The sequence below is a fragment of the Ursus americanus genome, chromosome 6, assembly GCF_024610735.1.
Source record: "Ursus americanus isolate L20-20 chromosome 6, mUrsAme1.1.p, whole genome shotgun sequence".
In the NCBI taxonomy this organism is placed as follows: domain Eukaryota; kingdom Metazoa; phylum Chordata; class Mammalia; order Carnivora; family Ursidae; genus Ursus; species Ursus americanus.
In genome coordinates this window covers 71,065,844-71,091,383 of record NC_142132.1, presented here as the reverse complement: position 1 = coordinate 71,091,383, position 25,540 = coordinate 71,065,844, and the positions used below count along the sequence as shown (strand labels likewise).

Sequence of the window (25,540 nt, the reverse complement as noted above, 5' to 3'; positions counted from 1 at the left end):
ATTTTCCTGAGATATCGGAGCTGGGTCTTGAAGGATGGGCATGCTTTTGCAGGTGAAAATGAGTAAAGAGGATAATTTTAGGTAAAGGAAGAACAAAAGGTAAAGGAATAACAAGGAATAAAAAAGGCTAGAATGTGCGGGTTTGGAGGGGGAGGAGTCTGCGAAATTAGACTGAGAAATAGCAAGAGATTTGAGTGCCAACGATCTGGCAAAATAGGGCAGAGAGGTTAGGGTTGGGGCTTTCACTACTTTAAACTTAATTTTGAAATTGTGTCAAATTTCAGAAAAATTGCCAGAGCAATGCAAAGAATACCCACGTACGCTTCACACCGTTTCACCAGTTGTCAGTATCATATAGCCAGCATGCCTGGAACCTACTTCCTTGATAAACCTCCCTCCTCCCTCGTCAATGATTCAGGGGTTTTCGACCGTGTTTTCCCTCCACTTGGACTGACACCCCACACCCAGTCTGGCTGATTCTTATTTATACTTCAGGCCTCAAATACTCTCGAAGACTTCCTTCACTCCCAAGAAAGGTTTCTCTCAAACCTGAAGAAGGCCAACCCGCTGCCGGAAGCCCTACCCCAACTCTCTGGGTGTCTCCGGCTCCAACGCAGCCCAGAGCGGAAGGGGCGTGGCCCCGGGAGCAGAAGTAGCAGGGAGCCGGAAGTGCGACCGCGCGTGCCGGCCTCAGTGTAGGAAGCTTTGGGATGAGAATGCGGGTGGAAGGGAAGAACAAACGGAAGAAAAAGGGAAGTGCAGCGGAAGGGTGAGTGGCTCGTATCACGTCTACCTGGGCGAAGGTGGGCGTTCGGGAGCTCGGGCGGCCGAAACGGTGGGGCGTGGCGTGGCTGAGTTTGTGTCGTCGGTGTCTAGAGACGACCCGGACGACGGCGTTCGCGGGAATCTGACAGCAGACTATGTGGTTGGACAAGTCGCCAGCAGCTTGTTCCAGGGCAAGCGCCCATCCAGAGACAGCACAGCTCGGCTGGCGTCCCTCTTCAGCTCTTTAGAGCCTCAGCTTCAACCCGTGTATGTGCCTGTGCCTAAAGTAAGTCACCGGGTTTTTTTCCGAATGGCCTATTAGGACGGCCTTTTTTAAAACAAGCAGTTTGTCTCTCAGGGTTTGGTTTCTAGAGTGGGGCAGATAGGATTTTTTTAAAAAATTTTAAGTACCTTTCATTACTGGACATCCAGTGGGAGAGAAAATTTGCTAATTCAGAAAGGCTGCTAAATTATTAAAAAAAGATGAGGTCTCAAACATAACTTCCAATTTTTAAAAGGAGACTACCAATAAAAGGAAACGGGGTGAGGAGGAAGAAAGCACATCCCAAATTCAGAGACCACTTTTGCAAGAACCTTCAAAAACAATGAAAGCGAAGAAGAAACTTTCTGATGCAGACAAGAAGTTGGCAAACAGGTTGGTAGAATTCTCTTAAGTTGATGTTAAATTAGATGGTAAAGAAACTGAGATTCTTGTACCTGCAATATTCATCGTTGTTTCTCATTTCATAGTTCTAATCTTTACAAAAAAATTTATTATGGAAAATTTATTATATATTCAAAATTTGAAAAGGATGAGGAGAACCTCATATACCCAGCATCAGCAGTTATTCATACTTGGCCAGTGTTGTTTCATCTTCGCCCCATTCATAGCTGCCTCATTAAGTAGAAGCAAGTCTAAGATCTGTAATCTAAATCTGTATTTCAGCATGAAGAAGATGAGTTTTGTTTTCTTAAATTTTCTAAGTCAGAGATGAGATTTCTGCCATTAGCTTAAAAAAGTTTTTTTTACAGTGTATTTGATCAAGATCCAAATAGCAGTAACATCACAGGTTCCCAGGTGACTTTACTCAGTCTGCGAAGCCACTCTCTTCAAGCCCTTTATTTCTCATTTCTCTCTCCCCAAGTGATGTTGTTACCTAGTCAGAGAGCTATTAATTGCTAACAGTTACTACTGCTTTTTGACCTCCTACTAAGTGTATTTATGCATCCTTAATTTCTTTTCTCTTAGAGAAAGGTGTCATCCTCCTTGTCCAAGATTAATTCATTCACCTGTGCTGTGTATACCACAGACCTCTTCTTCTGCCTCCTTCCGGATTATGCCATCAGATATATCCATTTTCTTCTGTTTCCTGTGACTTTTCCCTGTCTACCATACAAACGTGCTCAAGATTCTCATCCTAAAAAGAGAAATCCAACAAAACCAAACCCTGTCTATAGTCATGTTTCCCCCTTTGCTACTTACCATTCCCTTGGTCCTTCCCTTCATAGTCAGGCTTTCAGAAAAACGTGATACCTGTGTTCTCTTCCTTTTCTGGATCTGTTTTATCTTCCATGAACTTGTAGTCTGATTGTTTGCTTGTGTTTGTTTTTCTATGATCTGATCCAACTTCTGAAACAGTACTCCGCAGAGCCCTCCTGACGTAGTTGCCATATTTCATAGACAGTAAAGTAAGCCTTTGTCTTGTGAGTCCTCTCTTGCATTTCACATGGCTGCTATTCTTTCTGCAGCTATTAGATTTTTTTTAATGTTTTTTTATTATATTATGTTAGTCACCATACAGTACATCCCCGGATTCCGATGTAAAGTTTGATGCTTCATTAGTTGCGTATAACACCCAGTGCACCATGCAATACGTGCCCTCCTTACTACCCATCACCAGTCTATCCCATTCCCCCACCCCCCCCTCCCCTCTGAAGCCCTCAGTTTGTTTCTCATAGTCCATAGTCTCTCATGCTTCATTCCCCCTTCTGATTACCCCCCCTTTCTTTATCCCTTTCTTCCCCTACCGATCTTCCTAGTTCTTATGTTCCATAGATGAGAGAAATCATATGATAATTGTCTTTCTCTGCATGACTTATTTCACTTAGCATTATCTCCTCCAGTGCCGTCCATGTTGCAGCAAATGTTGAGAACTCGTTCTTTCTGATAGCTGAGTAATATTCCATTGTATATATGGACCACAACTTCTTAATCCATTCATCTGTTGAAGGGCATCTCGGTGCAGCTATTAGATTTTTTGATAGCAGTCACTTCTGACTCTCCTTGTTTGTCTGTTTCTTCTCAGTTTTATTGTGGGTACCTTTTCTTCTGACTGCTCTGTAAATGTTGATTTTCCTCAGAATTCTGTGTTTGGTCACCTTCTTCGGCCTTTTTTCTACCATTCATTCTGAGCAATCTCATTTATTCCCATGGCTGCATTGTTCTGATTTCTCTCCTGATGTCCTGACCTGTGAATCTGTTTGCCTGCTCGCATTTGCACCTGTATTTTCTATATACAGTTGACCTTTGAACAATGGAATGGTTAGGGGCACCAACCTCCACACAGTAAAAAATCCACATATAACTTTGACTCCCTCTAAATTTAACTACTAATAGCCTGCTGTTGACCAGAAACCTTACCAGTACCATAAACAGTTGATAAGCACATATTTTATATGTTATATATAGTATATATTCTTACAATAAAGTAAACTAGAGAAAAGATGTTTTTGAGAAAATCATAAGGAAGAGGAAATACATTTATAGTACTGTACCGTATTTATCGAAAAAAAATGCACATGTAAGTGGAGTTTAAACCCATGTTGTTCAAGAGTCAGCTGCGCCTCAAGTTCAGAATACTTCAGACTGAGCTGCTTATCTTCATCAAACCTGTTCCTCGACACGAATGGTACCACCAGCCTTCCAGTTGCCTGAGCCAGTGACTTGGGAATCATGTTATATTCTCTCTTTTCCCTGCACATCTACTCAGCTGCCAAGTCCTGATGATGCTGTCTTTTAATTATCTCTTTAATCTTTCTCTCCCTTTCCACCCCTCCCTTTCTCTTGTTGGTCTGTTGTCTTCTCAGTTACATGCCATTATAACTGTCTCCTTATTATCTCCCGTATCCAGCTTTGCCCCCTTCCTAATTATCTTCTGCTCTGCTGCCCAAATGATCTGTTTTAGTCAGTCTCTAAAGTCTTCAGTGGCTCTTTATTCTCCATGGGATACAATGTAAGCATGTTTGCATTAACAGCCATGGTCCATCTTGACCTGGTTCCTTCCCCACCATACTGTCTTGGTTGCCTTCACTCCTGCTCAGTACTTTATATGCCATAGTGGACAAAAAACTCGACATGAACCTTTTCCTTAGTGGAACTTACGGTCTAGTGGAAGAGTAATAATAGTCAAAATGTACTGAGCACTGTGTGCCAGACACTGCCTTTCCTCCTGTGAGAAGCATTTTAATAGTCTCTTCATCTTTCTGTCCCCAGAGGCTAGAACTGAGAAGGACCCCAGTAAATATTTACTGAGTGAATGAATCATTTACTACCCATGACTATCCATTCTCTCCCCTCCTTAAAATCCCGGTCCAGGGGCACCTGGCTGGCTTGTTTGGAAGAGCATGTGACTCTTGATCTAGGGGTTGCGAGTTTGAGCCCCACACTGGGTGTAGAGAGTACTAAAAGCAAATAAGCAAACTAAAACAAAACAAAACAAAACAAAAAAGATCCCCGTCTAGTTTTCTGTTAGAAGTGATGCTCAGATTTCACTTATCCATGTGCACCAGTGCTTTTATTGTATTTGCCATTTCAGAATGTACTTTTGACAAGCAGTCCTTTAAATATTACAGAACTAGTACAAATAGGAAATCTGGTTTTCTCTCTGGGCAGGGTTGCTTTTATGAAGTATTTTGCAGCCCATATTAACCTTTATAGACCCCCTGGGAGTGCTGTGGTTCCCCTGGAGTTCTAGAACAGAGAATGAAACTAGGCATTCATAGAGCATAAATTTAATCTCCAAGAGATTTAAATGAACCAACTTTTGTTGAAATGAACTTTGGTTGCCCTATTACCCGGCAGTTTTAATATATCTTCAAAAATTGAGCTTGATTTTTTTTCTAATCTTGAGTTTCCTAAAGATACCAGTCACTTTTTAATAATGCTGCTTTTTAAATTTAGATACATTTATGAACCATAAATTTATATTTAGGAAAGCCAGAAGTAGGTGGGAATTTTTTTCTTTTTTTGAAAAAGAGATCGAATGTTGAGGGGGTTGGCGAGGGAGAAGGAGAATCTTAAGCAGGCTCCATGAGCCTGAGGTGGTGCTGGATCTCACAACTCTGAGATGCTGAGATCATGACCTGAGTGGAAATCAAGAGACACTTAACTGACTGAGCCACCCAGTCGCCCCAGGTGGGAAATATTTCTAATCCTTGTGCTTTGCCAAATACTACACCTGACTTTCATGACTCATTCCTTCTTTTCTGTTTGCTTTTTTTTTTTTTGCCTTGTAAAGGGAAAACGCGCTAACAAGTGCTGATTTAGAAGAAGAAATTCATCAAAAACAGGGACAAAAAAGGAGTAATTCTCAATCTGGTATTAAAGTAGCAGATAAAAAAGTACTTCATGATACAGATTACACAGTTGTAAATCAAAGAAAGAAAATTGAAATCAACCAAGAAGAGGAGAGATTAAAGAATGAGAGAACTGTGTTTGTTGGGAATTTGCCTGTCACATGTAATAAGAAGGTAAGTGTGTAACTTGCATGTTGTAAAGATTCAGAGATGTTAATAATTCATAACTTTGTTTACACTTCCTTTATTGAATAAGCGCATAATTAATAAGTTATTAACATATAACGGCATTATAAATGATTACATTAATCATTCTATGGCTTGATTCCAGTATACACCCTCTCCTTTCCGTTCCCATAGTCACTGCCCTAATTCAGGTTTTTGCAAATCTTACTTGAAGTATTGCAATGGGCTTCTGTCCCGGTTTTTTCTTTCTTCCAGCTGTCTCTTCTTACATATAACTAGAACGTAAACCTGAAATAGTGCCTAGCACATAGTAAGAGGTTCAGTGAGTGTTGTATAAATGAATGAATGCATCCTAAGTTTCTTCCACTGTGTGGGGTTCACTAAACCCCAAATATGCCCTTTACTTTTATACTGTATATGTGGTAAAGATTATAAAAGATTGAAGGACAAAAATGTTGTGTACCTTATGGGTAGTAACAAGAACTTGAGTTGTGTGTATATGAACATATGTATGTATACACTGTGTGTGTACGTGTGTGTATAAATTTCAGTAGAATTTTTTTTGTCTTCCAACTGAATAGTCAACTATTCCTGAAATATTCTTAAAATAAAACCTGGCAGTAAAAGGTTATCAGACAGTTGTACTTAATTCCTTTTTATAACACTTATTTGATGTCCTGAAAGTAAACTAAAGTATATATATACTTCTTTGTTTTAGAAGCTGAAGTCGTTTTTCAGAGAGTATGGACAAATAGAGTCTGTACGATTTCGTTCTCTGGTATGTGTTCTCCCCACCTTGAAATTGGAAATCTTAAAATGTATTGCATTTAAGTCAGACTTAACATGTTAGTATTAGTGAGATAGAGAAGCACAACCTTTTGAATCAACAGGTTCAAATCTAGCCCAAAAGAAGAGGAGGTCCTCTTAGTATGTAGTGCTGACGCTTGGACTCTGTTCATAATTTAATGAGTTCACATAGTAAAATGATACCATTGTTGGAGGGTGGATGTGTGACTTTTGTTTGCAGAACATTAATACATACTGGGATGCCTGGGTGGCTCAGTCCGTTAAGCGTTTGTTTGCCTTCGGCTCAGGTCATTATCTCAGGATCGAGTGGGATCGATGTGGGATCGAGTCCCACATTGAGCTCTTTGCTCAGTGGAGAGTCTGCTTCTCCGTCTGCCTGCTGCTCCCTTTGCTTCTGTTCTCTCTCTCTGACAAATAAGTAAATAAAATCTTTAAAAAAAAATTAGTGCATGTTGAATAGCATTTCTAGAATCTTACGCATTTGATACAGGAAGTTTGTGTGACTACTGCAGACAGTACTTACACTCTGAGTATAGACAGTCAAAGGTTTTATTTATTTCTTTTAAAGATTTTATTTATTTGAGAGAGAGGGGGGGGGGGCTTAGGCACACACGAGTAGCAGTTGGGAGGAGAGATGGGGGGAGAGAATCCCAAGCAGACTTCCTCCTGAGTGTGGAGCCAGATGTAGGGCTTGATTTCAGGACCCTGAGATGATGACCTGAGCCGAAATCAAGAGTCAGACGCTTAACTGACTGAGCCACTTAGGCACCCCGGCAGATAAAGTCTAAAAAAGGGGTGCCTGGGTGGCTCAGTCGGTTTAGTGTCATGATCTCAGGGACCTGGGATGGGACCCCATGTCAGGCTCCCTGCTAAGTGGGGAGTCTGCTTCTCCCTTTCCCTCTGCCCTTCCCGCCTCCCCCCCACTTGTGTTTGCATGCTCTCTCTCTCTCAAATAAATAAAATCTTTAAAAAAAAAATTGGGGCGCCTGGGTGGCTCAATAGTTTGAGGGTCTGCTTTCTGCTCAGGTCATGATCCCATAATACCTGGATTGAGTTCTGCATTGGGCTCCTTGCTCAGTGGGGAGCCTGCTTCTCCCTCTCCTCCCAGCTGGTGCTGTCTCTGTCTCTTGCTCTCTCTCTCTCAAGTAAATAAAATCTTAAAAATAAATACATAAATAAAATAAAAAATAAATCATTTTAATGTTAAACCTTTATAGAAGTGGATAGTACCTGATTTCACCCACTGAGCACTCTGTAGACCAGTTATAGCCATGCTCCTTGGAGCATGAAATAGCATCTTTTTTTTTCTCGTTCATATTTTTAAAATGTAATTAGTGCGCGTTAAAACAGAAGAAATGTTTATTCCCTGTTTCTAACTGTTCTTTCTCATGTGATTCTCTAAAATGGGATTTCGCAGCCTTGATGCTATGGATGTTTTGTGCCAGGTAATTCTTTGTTGTTGGAGGCTGCCCTGTGCTTTAGAGGGTGTTTGGCAGTGTCTCTGGCTTCTAGGCACTAGATGCTGGTAGCACCCTCCCCACCCCAGGTGTAAGCGCCGAAAGTTTCTCCATTCGTTGCCAAATGTTCCCAGAGGGCAAAACTGCTCACTTCTCTAAAAACAGACATTTCCCAGGGCATCTGGGTGGGGCAGTCGGTTAATTGTAGGACTCTCTTGGTTTCATTTCAGGTTGCGATCTCAGGGTCTTGAGCTCGAGCCCTCAGTTGGCTCTTCACTCAGCACAGAGTCTGGTTAAGACTCCTGTGCTCCCTCTGCCCCTCCCACCCCACCCCCTATGCGCTTGGCCCCAGTGTGTGAGCTCGCTCTCTCTCAAATCTTAAAATCTATGGCGCGGTCTCCATAATCTCTGTCAAGGTGTTTGTTTCTTACTTTTTTCATGTATATTTTGACTGCCCTTCAGAGTCCCATTTCCATATCAGATCCTTCCCTGACACGTCCACTTGGGTATCTTCAGCACCCTGGTTTCAGCATGTCTCAGCTCACCTCCGTCTCTCCCCAGCCCCATCCTGTGCTGTGTGCTGACGTTCTATATGAATTCCTGCCACCCAGGCTGCAAGCCTCTTCAGTGCCTTGGACTCTTCTTTGGCCCACCCTTTGTTTGTATCCCTTTGTTTGTATCCCTGCCTATGTTTAGCTGTGGTTTTTTTCCAAGAGGAGTCCTTCCTTTCTTTTTGCATTGTTTTCACCAAGGTTCTCATTATGTCTTGCCAGAATAGTTGTAGAGGCTTGTTATGGTTCCTACCTTCAGTCTACCTCTGTTCAGCATACCCACTGTCAACCTAATTTTCCTAGAAATTCTTTTTAATGGAACTCATGATCATTACAGATGCAGACACCACACCACACATGTGTGCGCACACACACACACACACCCACCCCCCTTGGCCTGGTATTACCTTAGGGGAGCCTGGCCAGATTCTTCCCTGTCCCTGGATTACTGGTCTGTGTGTTGACCCTGCCGTGCGCTCTCCCGCACCCTGTATGTCATCATAGTCCTTACGATGCTGTTCTGTAATCGCTGCATTGTTCGTGCGCCCCACCCAGCTGGGAGCCGTGATCGCAAATACCCTTTTTGTCTTGCTCATCCCTGGGTTACCAGTACCTGCACCTTGTGCACATCAAACATACATGGAATTGCGTAAAACCCTTACATTTTTCTTGCTTTGAGTGAAATCTGTCCTGATTCTGAGCCTGACAGTCGTCCGGCCTGGTCCCGAGGCCCTGTGTGCCTCTACATGTGACTCTCCTGCAGCCCGGAGCTTCCCTCAGTGCTGAGCATGCACTTGGGCTTTCTCACTCCTGTCCTTTTGCTCAGTTCGTTTTGTTGGGAATCCTCCTTGAAGCCTCATTTTTGCCTAGTAAGGTACCGTCTGTGTTTCTGTAGGCGGTTAAAATGTCAGGGGCACCTGGGTGTCTCAGTTGGTTAAACATCCAATTCTCGATTTTGGTCCGGGCCAGGATCTCAGGGTCTTGAAATGGAGCCCCGCATTGGGCTCAGAGCAGAGGCCACTTGACATTCTCTCCCCCACTCCCTCTGCTCCTCCCCCAGCTCATGCGTGCATGCACGTGTACTTTCTCTCTCTCAAATAAATAAATGAATCTTTAGAAAAAAAATTTTTTTTTTAAAGTCACTTATTCAAGTTTTTCCTGATTCTTTATACCATCAAGTGGTATTTTTTCCTCTGAATTGTTCTTGTACCTTATTGCTTTATGTTACACTTACTCATTTGTGTCCTCAGTAATAGGATCTTGATGCAGGCTCCTAGAAGTCACCTGGTAAATGTGTTTTGATGACTGTCATTCACCTGTCGATAATCCACTTGAGCATTTCTCATGTCTTGCACTGTTAAACTGTCCATATTGACTCTGTGTTAGTTTGAACAGGACAAATTGAGAATTTAATTTTGCTATGTATCAGATGACTAGGAAAGATTTCCAGAGGAGATTTATAGTTACTGCCCTAAGTTAAATTGACATGCATACTGGTGAACTTGCAGGGTCTGTATCTTTTCACCTTTGTCTTCTCAGTACCCGACTGTATTCTCACGTCACTGATAGTTACAGTTGTTGACTTGAGTTTCCGTCTCCTCCATAAAGTTGTCCCTCCCTAGAACCCCCCCAACTCTTAAGTAGTACTAAAGGAATACTGTATATGACTGAAAATAAAGTGAGCTTGAATGTAAAGGCGGTTCCCTTATTTGCCCAATTAAAGATACCATTTTTTCTTGTTTTTTTGTTTGTTTTTTGCCAGTTGGCAAATATGTCTTTACATTATTTTCCAATTTAGTTCAACATATTTAAAATCCTATAGAATTTACAATAAAATATTAATTTAGAAATGTTGCCTTTTTCCAAGCTTTATTTTATAAAAGTTTTCCTTCTATTTTTCATATGCATTTTCAACATCAGTGTCCCCTCATGACCAGAGACCCCTTTGAGTCATCTGACACAGTTTGAGGGCACATTATGTTTACTTCCATCTAGATGGAGAGTTAATGCCTGTGAAATCTGAATTTGGTCTTATATCATTGGAAAATTTTGTCATTCATATAAGATTAGGACAGGATTCAGTATTTCCCTCAAATGTTTTATCACATCACATCAGAATAAGATATTTAGAATTCAATTAATTAAAATACAATTATTTTGAAGTAATATTTCAAATAATGAATTTTCTTTAATACTCTTTTTTTTTTTCTCTTAAAAGATTCCAGCAGAGGGAACTTTGTCCAAAAAGTTGGCAGCAATAAAGTAAGTTTATAATTACAGAAAGGGAGTAGTTTTAAACTCTCTTTCATTTTGGTTAAATGTTGAGATCATGTTTTCATGGATTTTTATATTTGGGTAAGACATCATACTTGACCATTTTCTTATGTTTGTAATAGCATATAAACTTGTCAGATGTTTGTCTTTAAGCCTTAACAAAAATGGTAGAGTCACAGAAAGTATTATAAAATAACTTACCAGAAAATGTGCCATGAGAAATTTCAAGGATGTTTAATCGAGCATAGTGTTTGGAAGAGAATAAGAAAGTTTTGTGCCCAGATATTCTAATATAAATCATAAATACCATATTTTATCAGTTCTAAGGTACACATTTTCTCATATCTTAACATTTTGAAGTCTGGATGAGTCTGAAAATCAGAAATGCCCCACAGTTGCTGTTGGCTGGTCACGTTTTCCCAGAGAGAATTCATGTTTGCTTCTGTCAGTTACCTGGGGGTACTACCAGCTCAAGACCACTTCAAGCTCTCTGAGGGTTTGGGGACCATGCTGGTAGTGTGGCTTGTGGTTCATATTTTCAGGGGATTTTCCCCTACCCTCCTATCCACCTGGTGTCAAGGATGAGACATTCAAGTTTCTTTACTCTTCCTTTATTTCTCATTAATCTTAAAAATTGAAATATAATTGATATATAACATGTGAGGTCAAAGTGTACACCTTTATTTCTCATTTACCTTCAGTTCTCTGCAGGGTTTCCTATTAATCTCTAATGTTGGGGTTTTTTCTAACTAGGACATGAAATAATAGATTTTACAAGCAGAGGTGTATATATGAAATATAAATATATTAATAGGTATGCAGATTACATCTATACATAAATTATATTAGATAAAATATAATAATGTACTTTGGGGCGCAGTCAGTTAAGCTTCCAACTCTTGATCTCAGCTCAGGTCTTGATCTCAGGGTCATGAGTTCAAGCCTCATGTTGGGTACCATGCTGGGTGTGGAGCCTATGTAATATATGTAATACACGTGTATATATGTATATGTGTGTATATTATATATGTACATATATATACACACACATTATGTATGTATGTACATTTGTGTATAAATAAATTAAAAAAATAATGTACTTTGAAAACATTGCAGTACAATAGCCAAGACATGGAAGCATTGTAAGTATCCATCAATAGATGAATGGACACACACACACACACACAAGAATATTATTCAGCCCTAAAAAAGGGAAGGTAATCTTGCCGTGTTTGACAACATGGGTGGACCTTGAAGGCATTATGCCAGGTGAAGTAAGTCCGTGAATGGAAAACAACTCAGGGCAGTTGGGTGGCTCAGTTGGTTGTGTTTTGACTCTTGGTTTCAGCTCAGGTCATGATCTTGGGGTTGTGGGGGTCAAGCCCCTGGTTGGGTTCCATGCTCAGCCGGGGAGTCTGCTTCTCTCCCTCTGCCCATCCACCCTGTGCATGCACTCTCTCTAAAATAAATAAATCTTTAAAAAAATGAAAGAAAAACAAAGACACAGAGAATAGATAAGTGGTTGCCAGAGGAGGAGGTGTGGGTGAAACAGGTGAAGGTGGTCAAAAGGTACAAACTTCAAGTCATAAACTAAGTAAGTCATGGGGATGTAATGTACAACATGGTGACTACGGTAATAATAACGTTTTGATTGTTTCAAAGTTGCCAAGAGAGTAGATCTTAAAAGTTCTCACCATAAGAAAAAAAATTGTAACCATGCATGATGACGGATGTTAACTAGACTCATTGTGGTAATCATTTCACAGTATATGCATATACCAAATCATTATGTTGCACAATAGAAACTAATATAATGTTATATGTCAATTATATCTCAATAAAAAGAAAAAAGTCATGAGTTGCCTCAGCCAGTACTGATTGAATAAAGTTAAAAAGATTTCTTTCAGTTGAATCACTGTGTTGTACACCTGAAACTAATGTAATGTGTGTTGACTATGCTCAAATAAAATTAAAAAGAAAAATTCCTGGGAGGGACACCTGGTGGGTCAGTCGGTTAAGCGTCTGCCTTCAGCTCGGGTCTTGATCCCGAGGAATATTATTCAGCCCTAAAAAAGGATCAAGTCCTGCATCAAGTCCCCTTGCTGGGCGGGGAGCCTGTTTCTCCCTCTGCCTGCTTCTTCTCCTGCTTGTGCCCTGTCTCTCTCTCTCTCTCTGCAAATAAAATCTTTCAAGAATAAATAAAAAATAAAAAAAAATTCCTGGGAATCCTACAATAATAGAATTTTTAAATTACAGTGGCCCCTTTGAGCATGTTGGTGGGTTCATTTCTACATTGATTCTTATTTTAGATTTGTTTGGCAGACTAGGTTTTTGCCAGTTTTTCTCCATACCATCACAGTGTCAGGTTTATAGTTAACACTTGGTAAGTGTTAGTTACTGACTCCAGTACTGTTTGTTCAGTAACCAAACATGTCAATCCTCCTGTATGCAGGGCCATTGTCCAGCTACTGTAAGGGATGGAAAATTTGGTAAGACACAGCCTCCTTCTTCAGGCCATATAAACGTATTCCTCTCTGAGGCTGAAAGCCAGGGCCCAAGTGTCAGCAGAAACCAGGGTCCTCATAGGAGCCCTGAGGAGTTTTGATGCCAGAAAAATGGAATTTTTACACTATGATTGCCATTGACCTCTGTGACACCTGCACCCAATTAAAGTTTTTTTAAAAATTATTTGAACAAATAACGAAGCAAATGGTTAAGTGTAAAAGTGTATGCCGTGAGGAGGCCTGGGTGGCTCGGTCGGTTAAGCGCCCGTCTCGGCTCAGGTCTTGATGTCAGGGTCGTGAGTTCAAGCCCTTTGTTGGGTGGCTCTACACTGGACATGGAGCGACTTAAAAAAAAAAAAGTATATGCAGTGAAAAGTTTCTCTCCTAGACCTTTTCCCTATCAGCCAATTTCCTGCCCCAGGCAGCTGCTATTTTTACTTTTTTGTATAACTTCCTAGAGACATTTTATGCATTTACAAGTTGATACATACATATATATGTTCTTTTCCCCACACATAACTTTTGACACAGTGGTATTCGATATGTGTACTCCACATTTTTTTTCCACTTACTATAAACTGCTGGAGATCAGTTTATCAGTGTGAAAATTGCTTCCCTATTTTTCAGAGCACCTCTGTATTCTGTAAGGTGTACGATAACTTGTGTCAACAGACTCCACTCATGGATATTGAGGTTTTTTCCAGTCTTGTGGCCATTACAAATAATGCTTGAGTGAATAACCTTGTTTGCATGTGATTTTGTACACGTGAGAATTATCTGTAGGATAAATCTCTAGTAGTGGCATTGTTTGGTCAAAAGGTATTTGCATTTGTAATTTTGACTGCTATCCCAGAAATGGTAACCTACGTGTATTCCTACACCTTTACAAATGTATGTTTTTGAGCTTTTCAATGATGGGTGGAAAATATTTGTAATTTGCATTTCTTTTATGAGTGAGCATCTTTTCATATATTCATGAGTCTTTTGTGCTTCCTTTGATGTGAATTATTACCATCATTTGCCGATTTTTTTGTTGTTGAATTGTTTCTTATTGATTTGTGGGATGTTAAGGAAATTAGTCTTTAGTGATTTGAGTCAACAAATATTTTTCCTGGGGCGCCTGGGTGGCTCAGTCATTAAGTGTCTGCCTTCGGCTCGTCGTGATCCCAGAGTTCTGGGATCGAGCCCCATGTCAGGCTCTTCCGCTGGGAGCCTGCTTCTTTCTCTCCCATTCCCCCTGCTTGTGTTCCCTCTCTCGCTGGCTGTCTCTCTCTCTCTCTCTCTCTCTGTCTCTCAAATAAATAAATAAATAAATCTTAAAAAAAAAAACAAATATTTTTCCTTATTTTCAGTTGCTTTTTTGCTTGGAGGATTTTGCCATATAAAACTTTTTGCTTTATCGTACAGTCAATTCTTTTAGCCTTCTTTCTACTCTATTAAGGTATAACTTACCTTCAGTGAACTGCATATATTTGAAATCTATGATTTTATAAGTTTAGCATATATACGTGCTCATGAAATGATTTCCACAGTCAAGATACTGGATGCTTCATCACTCTCGGTATCATCACCCCCTCCTGTCCCCAAGCAACCACTAACCTGCTCCCTGTCTCTGTTTTTAGTGTGCATTTTCTAGAATTTTATGTAAATGGACTCATCATGCAGGAGGTACTCTTACTTACTTTTTTTGCTCAGCATGATTTTGAGATTCGCTTATAGTGTTGGATGTTCAGTGGCTTGTTTTTTGTTGTTGTTGTTTTAATTGCCCAGTAGTATTCCATGGTGTGGCTGTACCAAAATGTGTTCATCCCTTGGCCATGTTGATGGATATTCACGCTATTTCCTGGTTGGGGCTCTCACGACTAAAGGTTCTAAAAACATGGGTGTACAAACTATTTTTCTTGCTAAAGTATCTGGAGGTGTTGGGTTGCTGGGTCTTGTGGTAGGTCTATGTCAATTTTCTAAGAAGCTGCCCAATTAACTTCCAAAGTGGTCGCATCATTTTACATTCTACGCGCTGTGTAAGGACTCCGGTTGCTTCACATCCTTCACAACAAGTGATGTCGTCAGTCACTTAATTTTAGCCATTCAAAGGTTTGTCATGTGGTTTCAATTTCTGTTTTGCTGGTGACTAAAGATATGGAGTGTCTTTTCATGTGCTTATTGGCTATTTGTATCTATTCTGTGGAGAAGCATCAGTACAAAAGTTTTGCCCATTTTCTGGTGGCTTGTCTTTTTTTTTTTTTTTTTTTTTAAGAGAGTGGGGAGGGCCAGAGGGAGAAGGAGACAGAGAATCTTAAGCAGGCTCCATGGAGCCCAATACAGGGCTCAATCTCACAACCCTGAAATCATGACCTGAGCAGAAATCAAGAGTTGACACTTAACCAACTGAGCCACCCGGGCGCCCTGGCTTATTATTGAGTTGTATAGAGTTCTTTATTGTGGATGTAAGACCTTTTTCTGATATATATGTTTTGGGTATTTTGCCCCAGTATATGGCTAACTTATTTAAGGATGTCTTTTGAAGAGCAAAAGTTTTAAATTTTATTGAAGATCTAATGTAGAGAGTACTGTTTATTGGTGGTCTGGTTGGGGGCAGTGGGGTTCTCTATTTCCTGGTTCAGCCTCAGATGCAGACAGGCCCTGTCTATCTGTGTATCCGTGCACTCAACCGGCCCTCCCTCCCATGGCAGCCACACTCTGCCTTGTGCCTTTGGTGGGTCTTGTGCTGGAGAACATTTCCCAATCCTTGCCCTGTGGTGGAAGGCCTCCCTTCCTCTGGCCACAAGGGTATTCCCTGTGCCCTGGGGGTAACAGAGTTTGCTGCCTCTGCCCCAGCAGCTTAGCCCTCTCTGTAGGGAGAAGAATCCAGGCGGGTCTTTGTGCCCTTCCCACACTAGCCTTGGCCCTTCCCTTCTCCAGCCCACACCCCCATGGATGCTTCTGGACTCTCACCTACCCTCCGTCATTCCCGGGAACACCGGCAGAGGTCAGTGGAGCAGAGCCTGCCAGTGGGCGTGCACCCCTGTGTTGGCGGCCTCCAGAGATTCCATTTCAGGCCCAGCCCACACTGGGCTTTAGCAGTTTATTAAATCCTAGCTGAAATCTGTCCATCTGGCTTGTCTGGCACCTGTCCTGTGAGCCAGAGCTGCCTGCTGTCTCCTCCGATGGGCCTGTCTTTGCTTTAGCTTTCAGGCTGCTTGGTTTCCCTTCGTCTTCTGCGCTGGTAGCTTCAACAAAAGTTACAGTGTTGTAGGCAGTCTGGCTTCTTACTGTTCAGGGTGGGAGTGATGCTATTCCTGGCTTTCTACCTGCTAGGTGGAAGTAGAACTCTACATGTCATTAGTGTTTTTAATTCATCCATCAAGCTTGATACAAAACATGTTCTTGCCGCACAGAAAGGAGCAGCACTGCACTCTTGCCCTCTTCATTCCCTGTGCCAAGCAAGGGTCTTTTATCATCAAGTAACAGAGTACAATTAAGAGTTTTTAAAGTCATTCCATTTAGGCTGTCTTGGGGTTTGTCCTAGTCCATGTGGGCTGCTGTAACAAAATGCCACAGACTGGATGGCTTTTACAAACAATAGAAATTCCCTTCTCACAGTTTCAGAGGCTGGGAAGTCAGAGAATGGGGTGCCAGCATGGTTGCATTCTGGTGAGGGTCAGCTTCCCGACTCATAGCCAGTGCCTTCTCACTGGGCCCTCACATTTTATAGGTGAAACAGTAAGTTAAAAGGGGACCTAGGAGCTCTGTGGGGGTCTCCTTTTTAAGAGCCCTAGTCCTGTTCGTGAGGACTCCACCCGCATGACCTCAGTAATGCCCAAAGGCCCCACCTTCTATTACCTTCACATTGGGCGTTAAATGGATTTCAACATATGAATTTGGGGAGGATGCAAACATTACAACACTAGGACTGCCCTAGGACAAGCTGGTTAGAATGTTGTCAGCAGCTCTGTGTTGCAGGACCCAAGGAGGGGAGTCAGCTAGGCTTGTTCTAAGTCCTAGGCTGGCCACTCCTTGCCTTGTGATCATGGCGCTTCTCTGAGTCTCAGCTTCCTTATCCATAAAATCAGAAAAGTAACACCCATGTCAGAGATGTGAGATTAAATGAAATACATAAAATGTTCAACATGGTGCCGGTGTTATATTAGGCATTCAATAAATCATAGCTGGTTTTATCAATATAAAACTATCAGATAGTGTAGCATGTTATTACAGAACGCCATGAGAAATGCCCTGACGTTTCCTGGTACCTTTTTTGATGGTACTCATTTGTTTATTAGCATTTTTGCTACTTCAAAGACAGTAGGTTCAAGTCTTCAGAGAAGAAACTGTGGTCATTACTAGGTCCTCTTTGCTGATTGTTCACATCTAAATTACATGACCATTTTGCAAACCTAGTGAATTAGTGGGTGTAGGCATTGAGCAGCAATAGCTGCCGTCATTAAAAAAGAGTGAAAACCAGTCATAACATGCTTTCCGTTGAAAGAACAAAGCTTTACCTCCAGTCCTGACAGAGGGGTCCAGTCTGAGTCCGATCAAACCTCTGGACCTGGCTGCCAGTTCGCCAAGAAATAGGGAGGACAGAGGTACATGTTAAGCTATACTGTGGGCTTGCACTCAACAAAATCCAGGCTTTGGAAAATTCGATAGGTTGAATAGTAAGGTAGAGAGAGAAAAGGAGGATCCTGCAAGGTGCCTGGGTGGCTCAGTCGGTTGAGTGTCTGATTCTTGGGTTTGGCTCATTTCATGATCTTCAGGTCCTGGGATCGAGCCCCTCATCAGGCTCCCCCCTCACTGGGGAGTTTGCTTCTCCCTCTCCTTTTGCCCCTCCCCCTGCTCCTCTGTCTCTCTCTCACTCTCAAATAAATAAAAAAAATAAAAAGGAATACACACTTGAATGATAAAACTGTGTAGACATGCAAGGAAGTGGTTTCTTTAAAAGTGGGGGTTGTGGTACCTTTGAAGGAAGGGAGACAGGCTTTGCGGTGGGCAATGGCTACAAGGATATTGATCTTTAATATTTCTCTGAGCTGTACATGTTTGTGTAGTTTTTATTTTACAATAAAAAGGACAAATCAAGTTGGCTGTCACATCTGCTTATATGTGTGTTAGGTACAGAGCTGCAGCTAAGATTCTCATTTCTCAGGGCGCCTGGTTGGCGCAGTTGTTAAGCGTCTGCCTTCGGCTCAGGGCGTGATCCCAGTGTTCTGGAATCGAGCCCCACATCAGGCTCCTCTGCTGGGGGCCTGCTTCTTCCTCTCCCACTCCCCCTGCTTGTGTTCCCTCTCTCACTGGCTGTCTCTTTCTCTGTCAAATAAATAAAATCTAAAAAAAAAAAAAAGATTCTCATTTTTCGCCTTGTAGCATGGCCCAGGGGGCCTGCTTGCTCTCTCATAATGATTGATGACTAATAAGGCACAGGTGACATATATAAAGTTGTGTGTTATTTTTTGAGTTGTTACTAAAGATCTATTAAAAGAGATGAAGCTTCCCCCAGGAATTCTTATCATGTGTGTTGATTCAGAGTGAGTAGGAAACAAGCTGTATTACTTTAGTGACTTTGAGATTAACATATTCTATATTGTCTTTTTTTGTTGTTGTATAGACGTAAAATTCATCCTGATCAGAAAAATATTAATGCTTATGTTGTGTTTAAGGACGAGAGCGCTGCTACAAAAGCATTAAAAAGGTAATTTTACTTCTTTGAGATTTGAACAGAATGATTGTATTTTAGTATGTATGAGTACATGCTTTATTCTTTGGTTTGACTTTAGAGTGAATATTACAGTAAATATTTGGTGCTCATTTTTAACAGCTGTCTTCCCTCTTCGTATTTATAATGCAGAAATGGTGCCCAAATTGCAGATGGGTTTCGTATTAGAGTTGATCTTGCGTCTGACACTTCATCTGTAAGTAGTAGTTGAGTTGTTTAATGAACTTAACTAGAATCTCAGAGGGAGAAACGTTTTCTTCTGAGCTTTTGCTAGGAGAGGAGTGGAATCAGCAGTGAGTATGAGGGAAGCCGAGAAGGAAACACTTTTGCCCTGTGTGGTCACAGCATTGGTGCCCAGGGTGGCACAAGGACCTCAGTCAACAGCTTCTGAGAACATGGTTCTTCCACCCTCACCCCTAGAGAGGCATCCTGGAAGGGATGTTGGAGAGCATCAGGGCCAATACATTATTTCATATACTGAGATCGAGAAAGTTCAACTGCTCCTTAAACAGTTTTTGAGTCCCTACCTTGTGTCAGGCATGCAGTGCTGAGATATATATAGTCTCAGTTCTCTAGAGGAACATGGTAAAAAGGTGAAGACAAACAGATGGGCTGATTGTGACACTATTTTATGATAAATACTCAGGATGCTTTGTCAGCTTGGGAGTGGGACACTTGACTTGGGGAGGTGCCGGCAAGAAGGGACAAAGGAGGGCTCCCAGGAGAACAGGTGCTCTATCAGACTTGAAAGATGAGTCAGTGTTACCTAGGCCCAAGAAATTTTAAACAGGATATGTGGTGGGGGCCAAAACTTAATTTGTTTAGGGAACGGCAAGAACTTGATACAGTTATTAGCAGGTAAAGTGTGAGGAAGAGCGGCCGTAAGAGTTGCTTTTGGAGAAATAGGAGAGGCCAAATCATGAAGACTGTGGTCTGCCATGTTGAAGAGTCTGGATTTTGTCCAGGAGCAGTCCCATAGGTTTAAATGCAGGAGATTTGCAATTGACCAAGGTCTCTCACAGTGAATGAAGGCTGCACTGTAAGAGCTCACCACAGAATCAGAGTGTCCATTACTAAATGTGGGTGTTGGGGTGACCTAGTTGAGAAGTGACCAAGGCCTGGCTTTGATTGTTGACCCGTCCCGACGGCCAGATCCATCTGGGGCCTGTGTTATTTAAATAAGGTCTTATTAGCACACAACCATACCCATTAGGTTACGTGTTAATGCACTGTGACGAGCAGGGGGGTAGTTACAACAGAGACCACAGGGCCAGCAAAGCCTAACATACTTGCTGGCTGGCCCAGTACAGAGAGCGTTTGCCAATCTAGCACACCCTTCTAGAGCACTGACTGCCTTGTGTTAGGGCTAGCTGCGAACAAAAAACTCCTTCCTCTGATGCTCACTCACATTCAGGCAGGAAGACGGAGAAACAGACGGGACTGGTGTGTGGTTAAATCAGGAGGTGGAGACCCATCAGATACATGGGGTGAGGGAAAGAGTGGATTTTAGGATGACTTCCATTTTCTGCTCCAGTGATTTTTACTAATCCTCTTTATGTTTCAGAGGGACAAGAGATCAGTATTTGTGGGGAATCTCCCGTACGGTAAGTTTGTTTAAATCAATAAAGCACCCATTTATCATTAAAATAGCAGGAAAATAACAACTGAGTAGTAACCTAATGTTTTGCCGTAAGACTAACTTGAAAAAGCATAGAATGTTAACTTGACGAAGTTTCATGGGGCTTGCTCTATTAACTATATTATATTAACTTGCTATATTATTTAACATCTCCAGCTTTTTCTAAGGCGATTCTGTCCTTACTTGCGCTTTGGTTGAATTTGTTTTTAGAAGTTGAAGAAACTGCGGTTGAGGAACACTTTTTGGACTGTGGGAGTATTGTGGCAGTAAGGATTGTGAGAGACCGTGTTACCGGAGTCGGCAGAGGGTTCGGCTATGTGCTCTTTGAGGTATGGGAGACCAGTGCGTTGTCACTATCCTCTGCAATGAGCTGGTCACTGCTCTTTCATCACTCAGACATAACTGTCACTGTCACCTTCAAATTCCATCTTCAGAAACCTCAACTCATACCCTCCCATGACAGAGTATTGTTCCTGTAATTGCACTTCACCAAAAGCCATTCTCGTTCCCTTTTTCTCCATGTTAGTTATTAAATAATGTTTTAGATATTGGATGTTTAAGGTATCAAATCTTTGAATTTCCACCTTCTGTGAAATGGGGAAAAGAATTGACCATTGATACACGTAGAAGGAAATTTTAGTGTTTGAATGAAATTGGTTATATTTAGCTCACTAAATATTAACCAGTGTCTAATGCCTAATATTATTAGAATATTCATACTATTAGAATATACATACTACCTGATGGCACTTAAGTTTTTCTTCTCTTCACAAGCATCCATTAATACGTTTCCTTTCAGGTTTTGTGTGTCTTTTATATAATTGGACTTTTATCTGGGAACATATAAACATAGTTTGCAACCTGCTTTGTGTTGTTAACTGTCATGTGAGTATGTTCCATCTAGCGATGTAAAATTATTTATACTGTCTTTTCACTAATGTTTCCCAAATGTGGGAAATTTGCAGTGTTCTCTCTTTTTCCATGTAATAATGAAATTGGAGTGGTTGCTTTTTTTTCCTTCAAATGTTTGCCTGCAGTTTTTGATTACTTCTTTAGGATAGATTCCCGGCAGGCTGTTACTGACTAGGTCAAGATGATGAGGGCGCAGAAGGCAAGCTGAAGACAAAGCACAAACTGACACCCTGCAACCCCCCCCCCCAGCCCCGCCTTCGACTGACTCCCAGGTGGCGGCCCACGAAGGGTTATGTCAGAGGTTCTGGGTGTCAAAGCAACCAGAGGCGTCCCTCAAATGAAAATTGCTATTGGTCACCATCCTGCCTTGTCATGAAGGCAGGCCCGCAGTAAAAGTTACTGTAGGTGGGATGCTAGCGTCCTCCTGCTTCCCCATCGCATCCTAGGCTACAGATGGATGCCTGGCGTATGGACTGAGTTTGCCTCGCTGTGAAAGCCATGAAGAACCCGCCATTTTTAACCCATGGAAAACACTAGAATACCAGTTTTACAAAGGGAAATTACCCAATTTCGTGATTTAAGTAGTTAGTAGAGGACATTGACAGAAAACAGTAAAGATTGAAATCCATCGTGATCTAAGTGACATTCCAACACTTGTAGTTTGTACAGCCAACTTCTCTAGGAAACCGTCCCCAGTTGGGTTTTAATTCAGTAAGGTACTGGTTTCAGCCTCCCAGTGGAGGTCCCACAGCCAGAAGCGGCTAGACCAGAGACGTGGAGGGGATCACATTAGACCAATGAGGAGGAAACCTCACACCAGGAGTCTTAAGATTGGCAGCCGTGCTAGTCATTTAGGTGGCTGTCCCATGCCCAAGACAGACAACTTTGTAAGAGGACAGGAATAAAGAGAGGGCATCAGGTTTCTGGGTCTTATTACCATTCCAGCCAGGGTACTAACTTCTAGCCAAAAGGCAGGCTTTCTCCTCCCTGTAGGGTAGCCATGGGCTAGAGGATTGCAGCCTGAGCGATCAGCATGAAAGTGTGCCAGTAAGACAGTACTCCTTTCAAACCCCTGAACTGGGAGTAAAGGAAGAGAAGAAAAAGTACTCACCAAGATTCCTGTGAAGCTCAGAGTCCAGATAAAAAGACGGAGCCCCACGTTGGCCACCAAATGATGTAGTTTTTGGAGTGATAGTGTTGGGGTCCGGAGCCAACAGCCAAGAGAGAATTCTTGAGACATCTTTGGTGCAAAAAGGTGATTTTATGAAAGCGTGGGACAGGAAGTCTGAAAGGACTGCATTTTAAGTGTGAGGGGTGACTGATTATATGCTTGGGTGTTAGGGGAGGTAAAGATAAAGGGAGGTTTCCAAAAAGACTTTCATATACCGAAGAAGACTCACAGGATACTGGAGGTTTGGCTATTGTCAAGCTAAAGGAGTTTGTTTTTCCTTCTAGTAAGGCATTAACATTAAGATAGTTGGGAGTTCCCTGGAGGAATGTTATACCCTGCCTATCTCAAATATTTGTCAGTGGGCCCCAGGTTATAAAGAAATTTAATTTTATTTACATTCCCTTCTGCCTCTTGTTTCCCACATCGCTGTGGAAGGGAGGGTGATGTTGGGGCTGCAGGAAATTTAGTCTTTGGGTCTCTGGAAGTTAGGCTATTGATAAGAACACTTTTTCCTTGTAAATCTCGAAGACATTTGTAAACTGATGGGCACTCATGTCCTGCAGGACTGTGATCTCAGTCAGTTAACCATTTGTTTTTCCCTTCCCTTAGTTTTTTATTTTTATTTTTTAAATTATTTTTATTATGTTCAGTTAGCCAGCATACAGTACATGATTAGTTTCTGATGTAGTGTTCAATGATTCATTAGTTGCATATAACAGTGCTCATCGCAACATGTGCCCTCCTTAATACCCATCACCTGCTTACCCCATTCCCCCACCCTCCTCCCCTCTGTAACCTTGTTCGTTTCCCAGAGTCTCTCATGGTTTATTTCCCTCTCTGATTTCTTCCCGTTCAGTTTTCCCTCCCTTCCCCTGTGGTCCAACACACTATTCGTTATGTGCCACATATAAGTGAAACCATACAATAATTGTCCTCAACTTGACTTACTTCACTCAGCATAATCCCTTCTAGAGTTCTGTCCACTTCGATGCAAATGCTGGGTATTCATCCTTCCTAATGGCTGAGTAATATTCCGTTGTATATATGGACCACATCTTCTTTATCCATTCATCTCTTGAAGGACATCTCGGCTCCTTCCACAGTTAGGCTATTATGGACACTTGCTATGAACATTGGGGTGCATGTGCCCCTTCTTTTCACTACATCTGTATCTTTGGGGTAAATACCTAGTAGTGCCATTGCTGGGTTATAGAGTAGCTCTGTTTTTAATGTCTTGTCTCCATGCTATTTTCCAGAGTGGCTGCACCAGCTTGCATTCCCACCAACAGTGTAGGAGGGATCCCCTTTCTCCGCATCCTCGCCAACACTTGTTGTTTCCTGTCTTGTTATTTTTTGCCATTCTAATTGGTGTAGGGTGGTATCTCATTGTGCTTTTGATTTGTATTTCCCTGATGGCTAGTGATGTTGAGCATTTTTTCATGTGTCTGTTGGCCATTTGTATGTCTTCTTTGGAGAAGTGTCTGTTCAGGTCTTCTGCCCATTTCTTGACTAGATTATTTGTTTTTTGGGTGTTGAGTTTGATAAGTTCTTTATAGATCTTGGCTACTAGCCCTTTATCTGAAATGTCATTTGCAAGTATCTTCTCCCATTCCCTGGATTGCCTTCCCTTAGTTTAAGGGCATCCAGGAATGCCTGAGGAATGTCACACTTACCCGCCTGGGAGTTGGTTGCAGGGTGTCAGCTTGTGCTTTGTCCTCAGCTGGCCTTCTGCTCCCTCATCAAAGAGACGTTGACCATGTTTAATATTCTTGCTATGTTTTATTACCAGATAGCTTTTGACAAACGTGGTCACAGTCTTTTGTTTCCATCATGACTGGATTGGAGTTACCTTACTGTCTCTCTGCTGTCTACTATTGATAAGTTTGTGAAGTCCTTAACAAATATCTCATGAATATTCATTGTTAACTCTTAGTGATTTTATGTTACAATAAAAGAGTAATAGAATTTGGGATCTAAACAGAGGCCTGCAGGGCATCTAGTTCAGTGTCTCAGAGACTGTTCCCTTCTCTCAAGTCAACTAACACAGTGGGGCTTCTGCAGAAAGAGCCTGTGAGAGGAGAGGTTCATTAGTTTAAAAGATTTTATGTGACTAATGTCGTTGACTGAAACTCCCCTTTTACAATGAGAAAAATGAAGCCTGTTGGGTGTGACTTAACCTGACCATGTGACAAGGCAGCTGAGTGCTTGCTGGGGCAAAACTCATGAGGAATGTGATGAAAACGACACTTCAAGCACAGTTGCTGAAACCCGTGGAATCAGATCTCGTGGAGGTGGAAATGGGCGGGGCTTCTGTCTGTGGGCAAGCTTGAAAATTGTTCTAATCCATTCAGGTCACAATTTTACTGGTTTCTTCACAGAGGAGTTTCTGGTGGGAATTAATATATTGATTTTTATTGCAGAATACAGATGCTGTTCATCTTGCTCTGAAATTAAATAATTCTGAACTGATGGGAAGAAAACTCAGAGTCATGCGTTCTGTTAATAAAGAAAAATTAAAACCAAACTCAAATCCCAGTTTGAAGAATGTTGGTAAACCTAAGCAGGGACTTAATTTTGCTTCAAAAAATGTAGGGCCTTCTAAAAGTTTGTTTATTGGAGAAAAAGCTGTTGTCATTAAGAAGAAAAAGAAAGGACAAAAGAAAAGTGGACAAGCTAAGAAACAGAAAAAACAGAAGTAACCCCCCAAAGATTATTTTGTTCCCACTGAGTACTGGTAATAAAAGTGTGGTAAACCCATGAATTGAGTTTCAGAGTTTTTTATGGATGGTGCGTGTGAAACGTGGAAACCTGTTCAGTTTATTCACATTGTAATAATAGCACCTTTGAAGCCTTTGTTTTAAGATGTAGCAGATTAGTCACCAATGATTGTTTCTGCTGATGAACTAGAGCAGTGTTCTCATACTGTTGATTACGATCTGTGGTAGTAGCTTTAACTTTACTTTGCAACCAGTACAAGCACGGA

General features: G+C 41.6%; 1 protein-coding gene across 1 annotated transcript; it reads left to right on the top strand.

The window, feature by feature from the left end:
• The first annotated feature begins 612 nt into the window (after positions 1-612).
• On the top strand, positions 613-25,318 carry RBM34 (RNA binding motif protein 34). The gene is made up of 11 exons (XM_045783382.2): positions 613-769; positions 877-1,051; positions 1,284-1,420; positions 5,283-5,514; positions 6,245-6,304; positions 10,560-10,603; positions 18,728-18,811; positions 18,968-19,031; positions 20,400-20,439; positions 20,685-20,803; positions 24,978-25,318. Exons 1-11 carry the CDS (start codon positions 711-713, stop codon positions 25,254-25,256), a joined length of 1,293 nt encoding a protein of 430 aa, XP_045639338.1. The 5' UTR covers positions 613-710; the 3' UTR covers positions 25,257-25,318.
• The last annotated feature ends 222 nt before the right edge of the window (positions 25,319-25,540 follow it).